Source organism: Salmo trutta, chromosome 4, assembly GCF_901001165.1.
Source record: "Salmo trutta chromosome 4, fSalTru1.1, whole genome shotgun sequence".
NCBI classification, from domain to species: domain Eukaryota; kingdom Metazoa; phylum Chordata; class Actinopteri; order Salmoniformes; family Salmonidae; genus Salmo; species Salmo trutta.
Window position 1 is genome coordinate 1,142,429 of NC_042960.1, and position 12,408 is coordinate 1,154,836.

General features: G+C 41.1%; 1 protein-coding gene across 1 annotated transcript in view; it reads left to right on the forward strand.

The window, feature by feature from the left end:
- Positions 1-5,799, forward strand: part of LOC115190188 (uncharacterized) — a 114,792-nt gene extending 108,993 nt beyond the window's left edge. The window contains exon 22 of the mRNA XM_029748679.1: positions 210-5,799. Within this exon, the coding sequence (XP_029604539.1) occupies positions 210-4,780 (4,571 nt within the window). The 3' untranslated portion in view covers positions 4,781-5,799. The remainder of the gene's footprint in view (positions 1-209) is intronic.
- The last annotated feature ends 6,609 nt before the right edge of the window (positions 5,800-12,408 follow it).

Here is a 12,408-nt window from a genome sequence, read left to right on the forward strand (position 1 = left end):
AGGGGGACCCTACTTACGTATTATGGCTGGGCAAAAACTGGTTGAATCAACTATATTTAACATAATTTGTCAACGTATCTACGTGGAAAATACATTGGATTTGAAAAAAGTAATCAACAAACTTGTTTTGACGGGAATGTCGGAGTGGCATTTTTGATGGTGATTTCCCTGGATCTTTTCTTTTTCCTGATCTTCCTTTCTATTTACAGAACACTGTCTCAAGGAGCTGTTGTCAAAGACTGGACTAGAAGATCATTATGAAAACAAGCTGACGTTAAGTACTGTCCTAGAGATACATGCTGATACTACATCAGATGAACCTCTTACCACTATGCAGTCACTTCCAGGGGCCTTCCTTAAGACATTAATGATGGCAAATGTGAATGCTAGGAGTGTGACACTAAAAAGTTTCTCTGACTCTGATAACAGTTGTACGATTAATCCATTGGACCTGATTACAGCCCTGTTTCTGTGTTCAGATGGTTTACTCCAGCAGGAGATTGCCCTTAAAATGTCCATGTGTCAGTTTGCTGTTCCTCTCCTGCTGCCGAACTGTGACACAGAACAAAGCACGTTGATGCTGTGGGCCTTGAGGGACATAGTGAAGAAGTTTAGACTCTCTTCACAAGTAGACACAAAGTCCTTCAAAGAGGAGAGAATTGTACTCTCTGATATCCCAATGGTGTCCTTTGTTAGGCTAGGAGAAAGCAACTTGTCCAAGTCTAATATGTTGAACAAACTGCTAAGTAATCCTGACACATTTGTCCATCATGATATGGACTGTGGTGATGTACCTCAGAAGATTTCAAATGGCCTAGTTGAAATCAGCTGGTACCTCCCATGTGGGAAAAGAAACATAGACAGGTTCCCTAAGCCTGTAGCTTTTGCCAATCTCCGAGGAGACATCAGGTCCTTTAAAAAACAGTTTTCTTTTCTGTGTCAAATATCAGCAGCAATATACATGTTTAGTGATGAATTAGAGGCAAATTCTGAGGTTTTGAAAGACATAAACACAGAGTTATTTCTGGTTGTAAACTCTCAGAGAGAAACATTCACAGCAGACAAAGTAACACATGTAATAGAAAAGAAGGGGAGGAATGAAGCAGCATTTGTAAAAACCCTGCAGTCATCTGTGGGTGTTGTAATTGAAAAATGCCAAAACAAATTTACAATTGAAAAAATGTCTGGTATTGCTCGTCAGATGGGGATTCTGGTTGATGAAGACTGTAATGAGTGTCAGAGTGCCAGGAAGATGGCAGATGAAATCACCAGCAACATCACAGACACAGTCAAATTCAAAGACAAACAACTACCCTTACAAGGGCAAGTCTGGAAAGAGATTTCCCAGTTGGAGAAAGAGAGATGTAGACTGAGAAAAGCAGGAGGTCAAGAAATTGAACACTACAAGAGCTCTCTGAGGATAAAGGAGAAAGAGCTGAGAGAGGAGCAACAAAGATTTGATATGACAGAAGCAATGACAAAGTTCATAAACAGTATGTCAAATTCAGAAGTGGAGCGACCCTATTTCCTCAAATGGATGCGGATATATTTGGACAGTCTGTCTCGACAGAACCTGTCTGGTTTGCTGCAGCGGTACAAAGATCTTTGCCAAAATCATTCAGAGAAAAAAGACATTGCAGATTTGGATAGGCAAATGTCTGATTGTTCCTTGGGTCTTGAACACTTCCTGCGTGAGTTGGGCCAGTTATATGAAGCTGCCTGCTCCCTACCTGAAGACAGTCCTCAAAGGAAACAGATGGAGCATCTCCCTGGATTGTGTGCTCAGATGCTGTTGGATGGTTTCCCCGTTGAGCTTGTGGACGGAGATGCATCAAATATCCCTCTGAAATGGATATCAGCTGTACTGACTCAGCTTCATACTCTTGTCCAATCCAACAGCAAGATCCGGGTTGTCACAGTAATAGGGGTCCAAAGCACTGGGAAGTCCACTCTCCTCAACACCATGTTTGGGGTCCAGTTTGCTGTCAGCAGTGGAAGATGCACCAGAGGGGCCTTCATGCTACTGATTAAAGTCAACAAAGACCTCAAGGAGGAGCTGAAATGTGACTTCATCATGGTCATTGACACAGAGGGGTTGAAATCACCAGAGTTGGCTCAACTAGATGATAGCCATGAACATGACAATGAACTGGCAACACTGGTGATAGGACTCAGTGATGTCACAATTATCAACATCTCAATGGAGAACTCCACAGAGATGAAAGACATTCTACAGATTGTTGTTCATGCTTTTATCAGGATGAAGGAAGTGGGGAAGAAGCCAGTATGTCATTTTGTGCACCAGAATGTGCCTGACATGTCTGCTCATGACAACAACATGAGGGACAGGAAGGAGTTGTTGGAACAGTTGAATAAAATGACCCAGGCAGCAGCCAAAATGGAGAAGAAGGAGAATATCACCAAGTTCACTGATGTGATGGAGTATGATCCAGACACAAGCAGTTGCTATATCCCAGGACTCTGGCATGGGACTCCCCCTATGTCTCCAGTCAACGCTGGCTACAGTGAGGCTGTGTATGATTTAAAAAAGAACTTGATACAAGACTTAATAAAATGCCAGAGTAATGACATGACACATTTCCTGAAGTGGACACAAAGTTTGTGGGAGTCTGTGAAATTTGAGAAATTTATCTTCAGTTTCAGAAACAGCTTGGTTGCAGATGCCTACTGTAGTTTATGCACAGAGTACAATGGTTGGGAATGGGCCTTCCAGAAGGAGATGTACAACTGGATTATAAATTCTGAAACCAAAATTTCTAATTTTGGCATAACAGATCCAAACTCCCAAATGAGCATAAGAAATGTGCTGATGGACTTGCTGAGGGACACATCTGAGAAGCTGTCATTGGGAGAAAAGGAAATCCAAGACAATCTAGTAAAATATTTTGAAAAGCAAGATGGCCATGTCAATCTGGTGGAAAAATACAAGGAGGACTTTGTGAATAGTGCTAAAACACTGAGACGAGAGACAGAAAACACAGTGAAGAACAAACTGCAAGGAGCTGTTGAGATCAAAGAGGGAATGGCAGAACTGAACAACATCAAGAGCTCTCAGGCAAGTACAATGGAGAGAAAGGTGCTGGCTTTGCTGCAGACCTGTAGACAGAAAAAAACTGATTTATCAGATCAGGACCTCATTGAAGAGTTTGTAAGTATGTGGGAGGAAACTCTGTCTGAGATCAACTTTAGTGGACTGCCAGAGAGAGATGTGGCTCAGGATGCCTTCCTCATGTTACATGATAATTTAGCAACAAGGGGCAGTCATGTAAATAAAATGTTGGTTGGAAGCAGTTTGGTGGATTGTGGGAAGACAGACTTTGTTGTAAAATCAGTTAATTGGTGGCGGAATCCTGAAGGCCTTGCAAAGCACATGGATCATGACCATCACAGGAAAAAAATACAAGTCTTCTGTGACTCCATCATAACACAGTGTCAGGAGTTTATAACAGAGAAGGTGAAAAGTAAAACAGATTACCATGCCACTTACATCAAAGAACTGCTGAACAGGATTGATGAAACATTAAAACAACACAAGAAACGTAAAGTTAGTGAGGAGTATGAGATTCATCTGAAGCTACACATATGTGGCATAGCAGCCAGAGAGTTCCAGAAGATGCATAATCATTTCATTGTATCCAACGACCCCCGAAAGTGTCTGGAACAGTCTCAGAACAAGTACCTTGCTGATTTCAAAGACTTATTTCATAACCGAGACCAGTGCCTAAAGAAAGCTGAGGAGTTCTCAAAGCTCTTACAGCCAGCTGTACAGGACTATGTGACCAAAATGATTGGTCCTGATGTGGTTGATGAAATGAAGAACGGTGAAGGGTCAGAGGATTACCTCACCCGAGGAGCTTTCCAGTTCTCCATTTTGAAACAACTCCTGACTGATGGAAAATATGAGAAATATAGAAAGTATGTAAGAAATTATGAAAACTTTGTGAAGGACTGGCTGTTTGACCAGATTGTCCAACAACTCTCAAAGGACAACAGACTGGAGAAATCAGAGAAGAAACATCTTTCAGAGATGGTCAAGATAATCACTGATGCAATTTCTAACATCAGAACATCACATAGCCCTATAAAAAATATCAAGACATTTATTCAGAACATCTGCAGTGCTCTTGGAGAGAAGCTTGTCTTTCCAAAGGATGCTCTGGATTCCATTATGATTCTGAACAATGCAAACACAGAGCAGTTTGCTGACTACCTCTCAGAGTTTGTGGGGGAAATGGAGCAGACCATGGCATCAGAGTATGAACAGAGGACTGACATCAAAGAGAGGCTCAGATCTCTGCCATTCAAGCCTCAGGACAATATGTTCACCAGTCAGTTTGGCTGTGGGGAGGTATGTCCCTTCTGCAAAGCACCCTGTGAAGCAGGAGGGAAGGAGCATGCCAAACACTTCACCTCTATTCACCGTCCACAGGGTGTCAGTGGTTGGAGGAATGTAAAGACAAGAGTGTTATGGACTAACATATGTTCCTCTGATGTGATTAGTGAAAACACATTCAGGACCTCCCTGACAGGAGACAAACCTCATCCCTACAAGGACTACCAGACACATTACCCTGACTGGATCATACCTGGAGATTCCAGCATTGAGGCTTCAGATTACTGGAAGTACGTGATGGCCACATTCAATAAAACTATCGCAGAAGACACAGATGCACTCCCTGCAGATATCCCAGAGGACTGGAAGGCATTAACACATGATGATGCAATGAAGAGCTTGAAAAACATATTCAACATGAAATAAAGTGGAAAACGATAGCATGACTCTTCTTGACCAAAACATAAAATTGGCCAATCAAAGATTTCAGACATGGCAACCAGAAATAACTCACCGAGCATGAACATGGCAACACAAAGTCAAGAGCCTTTCAATTCAATCAAGAACTTTTGAAATAAATAGCAAATAGTACTTCCAAAACAATTAGTGATTTGAAAAACAACAAAAAGGGGATGGATGGGGCTATGGAAATGACTAATAAAACATTACATTTTGGTATTCAGCTGATGGATGGGGCTATGGAAATGACTAATAAAACATTACATTTTGGTATTCAGCTGATGGATGGGGCTATGGAAATGACTAATAAAACATTACATTTTGGTATTCAGCTGATGGGTGGGGCTATGGGAATGACTAATAAAACATAACATTTTGGTTAATGATTAAGACTGACAGTTGTGCATAAGTCATGAGGCATTTATATTCAATCAATGGGTAAATATACAAAACTGGAATGACCATTGAACAGCTTCCCAAATATCCGAAGGTTGTCCTTTTTGTTTGCTTAGAAGCATAACTCTTTAAATATAAAAAAAATGTCATTTTTCTTAGCTTGAATTTTGATATTGTCACGTCCTGGCCAGTATAAGGATTAATTGTTATTGTAGTTTGGTCAGGACGTGGCAGAGGGTATTTGGTTTATGTGGTTCGGGGTGGTGTTTTTTCTAAAAAGGGCATTTGATTTATGTATTCCGGGGTTTTTGGGCACTGTTCCTTATTTACGTATTTCTATGTTGATCTAGTTAGTTGTATGTCTATGTTTGGTTAATTGGGGTGGACTTCCAATTGAAGGCAGCTGTGTGGTGTTGCCTTTGATTGGAAGTCCTATATTAGTTGGTGTGTTTGTCTGTGTAATTGTGGGAGATTGTTTCTTGTTTAGTGTGAGTGAGCATAACAGGACTGTCCAGTATATCGTGAGTGCGGTTTGTTATTTTGTATATTCATTTTGAGTTTATTAAAAGGTTCAAAATGAACTATCTCAACTCTGCTGCATATTGGTCTTCATTTTCCGACAATGATTTCGCCATATCGTCTAACGACGACGAAATCCCTGACAGATATGGTATATTGTGTATTGTCTTTAGTTTGATTTAGTTTTTTCTTGTATGTCATTCATTTAGTCTTTGAAAGACCAGTTCCTAAAATCAGTGCAGAATGTACATCATGTTACTGTGAATGGTCCATTAGAGTTTAACACCCATAGAGATGTGATTCTATATGTAATTATATGTTTAGATTACCATGACAACAAGCCTCTGTAACAGATGCATACATACTGTACATTGGGAAAGGTTTTGTAGGGTTCTTCAAATAACTTCTAGGGGTTCCCCCACAGCTTCAATTTGAAGAACCCCTAAATGATCCTCCAGGAATCTTATATAGTATATCTATATTATTAAGTTACATTGCTTTAAAAGCTACTGTAGTTACTTTGCTTTAAGGGCTACTGTAGTTACTTTGCTTTAAGGGCTACAGTAGTTACTTTGCTTTAAGGGCTACTGTAGTTACAATGCTTTAAGGGCTACTGTAGTTACAATGCTTTAAGGGCTACTGTAGTTACAATGCTTTAAGGGCTACTGTAGTTACATCGCTTTAAGGGCTACTGTAGTTACAATGCTTTAAGGGCTACTGTAGTTACATCGCTTTAAGGGCTACTGTAGTTACAATGCTTTAAGGGCTACTGTAGTTACAATGCTTTAAGAGCTACTGTAGTTACATGTGTAACCGGTGCTGTACTGCACCGCTGTAACTCTGCGTTGTGTGTGGTTTATTGAGACTGTAGATGTGGACTTTGGAGATCAGGTTGTTTTAATGAATCAGAATTCACTCTCTGCATCCTGCATCCAAAAGAAAATAAAACATTTCGAGAGCACATATGTTCTGCGAATCGTCATCTCTTTCTCTCATAGCGCATCAAAATTATTTTAGAATACAAAAATGAGTACAGCCTCTCCTTATTATGCATCAACACATAACATATATTTTTCATAGATAAAACCACACACCTGCATCCAAAAGAAAATAAAACATTTGTAGATCACATGTGTTCTGCGAATCGTCGCCTCTTTAAACAACAGATGCACAATACAAGGGACTGGGATCATTCAAGGAGCTAGCCATCGTTCACACATACCATAGCCTGCTAATACCTTAGCTATTAACCACATGTTGAATTCAGAATGTTAATATCATCCTAAAAAGTACAATTACAAGTGCATCTTAACAATACCATCCACTTATGAGTAACCTCTAAATATACAACATTATTCATGAACAAAACACTGTGTGTATGACTTTGTGCTTAATAAAAGAATCAAACTTTTCTGAAGACGACAGAAAAAGCGTGCCTACCTCTCACAGTGCATCAGAATGATTTGAGCATGAACACACAGGGCAAAACGTAAGTACACACTCCCCTACTCCCAGGATGCAGGCATGCATAATAACAAATCAACATGCCATATTAATAAATGAACCTGGTGAAATGCACAAAGTACTTTAACAACTGTTACACATGCATATTAATTATTAAATTGTGTGTTTATTTGTCTCAGATTTCTTAAATGTAAGGAATGTTTACACTTCTGATTTCATTTTAAAATCTCTGTATTATTTTATTGAAGAAAAATGCATGCAACATAATTCTGATTAATCTACTTATTATCATACGAACAAAACCTTTTAAATAAAAACTGTTTATTGACATTAAGTTCATTTTACTTTATTCCCTCATAGATAAAGCTATTTGGTAATATTTGAAGTTAATAAATCAAATAAAATGAATATTTATTTTAAACCTTTAAATATTTTAACTATTGAGTAGGATGAATCCCTCCCAATCTAGCTGCCATTTTTTAATCATGACATGGACCGTTTTTCTGTTTACAGACTCTTAATAATTACAATAATATGTTGAATAAATGAAAAAATCATCAATATTTGTAAATTGATTACATAGTGTACTGCTTTAAACATAATGCATGAAAACCCCTTTACAAAGAATCAGAATCTTACAGTTATACAGTAAAACATTTATTATTATTATTATTATTAGGGATTGTTTCTATATCAATAAAATAAGTTTAAACAACAACCCTTAAACATGTATGAAAGTGAGGAAGTTCAGGTTGAGAGAAAACACTTTGATATTAGGTGGTTTTACAATATTACCTTAAAAAAATAATCTGAGTATGTACCTCTGAAAGCATCCCTGAGCTCCTCCACTCCTATCATGTCTGCTGTCTCTGCCAACATCAGCTCCACAAAGTCCACTCTGCCGCTACCTGGAGCAATATTCAGTTGACTGGGGGCTGAGAGGGATTAGAAGAGGAGTAGGAGAATGACTTAACCATTAACAGATAACATTTATGGTGGTACAAAGTGTCTCAAACCAAACCTGTTTTGAAGGAACACGTTTCATACTGTACAGTTTCTAGATCTCTGTTTACAGTCAATGTTAGCAGAGAACTGGCATGGAAAGTCCATCTAGTCGGTTAAGAGGAAGGGGCACGGTGTGGACTTCTCACACGTATGCATGTGATCAATCATTTTATATTAGCTATATATAGTTTAAATATACTGTATGTACTGTAGGTATGAACCATCTGCCCCTTTTCCATTCAGGTGGATTGAAGCATAGCCTGAATTGTTACACATGTATCACTAAAACGTTAATTACGTCATCTTATTTATTGTTTATAATGTGTTCCTAATGTGTTTCTAATACATGTGTTTTGTAATTAGGAAACATTTTACTGTTGTTGATCAAACAATTGCCATACTAACGTGGCATTGAAAGTGACCCTCAGTCTACCGTCAAAACGGTGCCAGAGAAAATGGCAAAGATTGTTAAAAGTTAAGATATACTGTGCATGTAGACAATTCAACAAACTATTCAAAGAACATTAATATGCTCTGGTAATTATTATATTGTTGATCATTATTACATTTTGAAATGTGTTTCAGTTGCTCAAAACTATGACAACGTATGACTTAAGTGTTTGGGACAATCATGTCAAACTGTTAACATCAGAGCCTTATATTTAGTGTTTTTCAAATTGCCGCTGTCTTGGAGCTAAAATTGGGATCATGTATACTCTGCTAATGACCATACAAAATAAAGAGTAATGGAGAGCAATGTACAATACAGAGAACTTAGCAAACAAGGAAGTTGTGGTAAGTGCATGGGGCCACCATCTTTATGCACCTCTGCTATTATGCAGGTGAGCGTTGCCAGAATGCAGTTAGCTATCTGCAATTAGCTATCTGCAATTAGCTATCTGCAATTAGCTATCTGCAATTAGCTACGCGTTGTTGTCTAGTGTAATTGCAACACAAAATGAAGGTTTTTGTACATTGCGTACTTTATGGCTTGTGTACTTGTAAAATAAATACTCAAGTCATTAGTTAACGTGTGTTATGTCACCCTTTGTAAAGCACAGCTTTTTGAAAATGTACATAGTGGGTTATGTCACATTTGTCAGTGCAACCTTCACAGGGGGCTGTTATTTCACCCTTCATACACCCTTTATAGAGTAGGTCAGATTTTAAATATTTAGAAATGTGTTTTCTTGCCCTGAAAGCAGTCTATGGAGAATGAGTGACTGCAATTCACACTGGTTTTGTTAAACTAGACACATTAAACAAAAAACAAAAACTGTATTTTAGGATCAATCCCCTTGCAAGTCAATCTCCTCTGTTGAGTGTGTTTTAAATGTCATACCCAAATCATCTCAAATGGATTGTGTTAGTTAATGAATTGATTTTAAGCTACTAGATGATTTGGGCTGAGTCCCGGGTGGCTCATCGGTCAAAAGCACTGCACCTCAGTGCTGAGGCACCATTACAGCCTGGGGTTTGGCCCATCACCGTCCAGGTAAGGGAGAGTTTGGCCAGTGGGGCTTTCCTAGGCTCACCATAGTCTAGTAGTCCTTGTAACAGGGCCGGGTGCCTGCAAGCTGACTTGCAAAAAACTAATAATAAAAGATGATGATTTGATTTTACTTGCCAACTGTTATTTAGCCATGTTTGATACTCTATTAACAGTACAAGTAACTGGTGGCGTCCTGATAATCTTTTTTGCAGTTACGTGAATGTCTCAGAAGAGTGTTATATCACATGAATGGGGTTGCTGAAAACACTTCTCCAGGTGTTGTGACATCAGATAATGCGCTCAAAAAGACCGCAAAAACAGATGACCTGGAACACTACCTTTCTCTCAACTGAAATGGGTCAGATGCTTAATGAATCACTAGTCTCCCATCACATTTGTCTTGCTCAGTGGAGTTTCTTCAGTCAATCTGATTAGGGCAGAACTAATGTGATTTGTGATTGCATCACCTGGCTGCATACCATGAATAACAGCCGATTAGTCAGTATTCCTCAGGTCATCACCCGGTGGATATGAGCTGCTCTGAGAACCAATGAAAACATAACCAGGTAGGGTGTTGTGGATGGGAGGTGTTTAAGCGGCAGAATCCGGTGTGAAGAGATAACATAACCAGGTAGGGTGTTGTGGATGGGAGATGTTTAAACAGCAGACTCCGGTGTGGAGAGAAGACTCGATCCGGTGGAACACGATGATAGAAGCTCTTATTTCAGAGAGCTCTCTGTAAGCTACACCCCAGTGGGCAGAGCTAGGCATGTTGGACTGGGACACGTTTTAATATGATGAAAAGCCTCGTTTTGCAATGGGTCCACCTTGGTTCTGTGTAGCCTAGTTATGCTAATATGCTCGAGACCAGTGTATTGCGGTTAATTTCGTCTTTGACTTCATAAGTAAAATATCTTTGAGTAGTAAACAGGGAAACAACAACGAGTCCCAGTTCACAATAGAACATACCAGAGGAGGTCATAGTTTACTAGGCTACCTACATTATTGAGATCTGGTCACCACAAGTATTTGTACTACTTTGAGCTTGTTGACAAAACAGACCATGGAACGCCTTTTCAGACCAAGGTCTGCGGTGGGTCTGTGTAAATGATGTGATTATATTAGAAACAGGATTATAGCAGTGAATATAATCTATTAAGTTACTCCTATAATATTTCTAAGTAGAAGCCATATCAGCCAGGGAAACTGATTGTTCTCACTTTCTGCCTGAGTGTGACGCTGTTTGCTGAATTTTCTGGATTATTTTGTGACCAGAACAAAACTACTTATTTTACTCAACTAGAGATTGAAATAAATGGTGTTTCTTAAAAAAAAATAAAAAAAACACAGGACATTGAATGATACCTGAACTAACTTAGAAAAATAACATAAGTAGGAATACAGTATCACAGTGAGGTCAAACAGGTGTTATTAGTCATATTATCCAGTGTCCACGGTAACACTATTGATTATTCTCTACCCCCAGTACATGTGGTGTACTATGGTCTTGCTCTCTCTTGAGGGGAAGCAACAGGCAGGTAGCAGGTAGAGTGGAGCTAGGTGGGATTGGACCAGGCACGTCCAGGTATCAGGTAGAGTGGGGCTAGGTGGGATTGGGCCAGGCACGTCCAGGTATCAGGTAGAGTGGGGCTAGGTGGGATTGGGCCAGGCACGTCCAGGTATCAGGTAGAGTGAGGCTAGGTGGGATTGGGCCAGGCACATCCAGGTATCAAGTAGAGTGAGGCTAGGTGGGATTGGGCCAGGCACATCCAGGTATCAGGTAGAGTGGGGCTAGGTGGGATAGGGCCAGGCACATCCAGGTATCAGGTAGAGTGGGGCTAGGTGGGACTGGACCAGGCACGTCCAGGTATCAGGTAGAGTGGGGCTAGGTGGGATTGGGCCAGGCACATCCAGGTGTCAAGTAGAGTGGGGCTAGGTGGGATTGGACCAGGCACGTCCAGGTGTCAGGTAGAGTGGGGCTAGGTGGGACTGGGCCAGGCACGTCCAGGTATCAGGTAGAGTGGGGCTAGGTGGGATTGGGCCAGGCACGTCCAGGTGTCAGGTAGAGTGGGGCTAGGTGGGATTGGGCCAGGCACGTCCAGGTGTCAGGTAGAGTGGGGCTAGGTGGGATTGGGCCAGGCACGTCCAGGTATCAGGTAGAGTGGGGCTAGGTGGGATTGGGCCAGGCACGTCCAGGTGTCAGGTAGAGTGGGGCTAGGTGGGATTGGGCCAGGCACGTCCAGGTGTCAAGTAGAGTGGGGCTAGGTGGGATTGGACCAGGCACGTCCAGGTGTCAGGTAGAGTGGGGCTAGGTGGGACTGGGCCAGGCACATCCAGGTATCAAGTAGAGTGAGGCTAGGTGGGATTGGGCCAGGCACATCCAGGTATCAGTTAGAGTGGGGCTAGGTGGGATTGGGCCAGGCACATCCAGGTATCAGGTAGAGTGGGGCTAGGTGGGACTGGACCAGGCACGTCCAGGTATCAGGTAGAGTGGGGCTAGGTGGGATTGGGCCAGGCACATCCAGGTGTCAAGTAGAGTGGGGCTAGGTGGGATTGGACCAGGCACGTCCAGGTGTCAGGTAGAGTGGGGCTAGGTGGGACTGGGCCAGGCACGTCCAGGTATCAGGTAGAGTGGGGCTAGGTGGGATTGGGCCAGGCACGTCCAGGTGTCAGGTAGAGTGGAGCTAGGTGGGATTGGGCCAGGCACGTCCAAGTATCA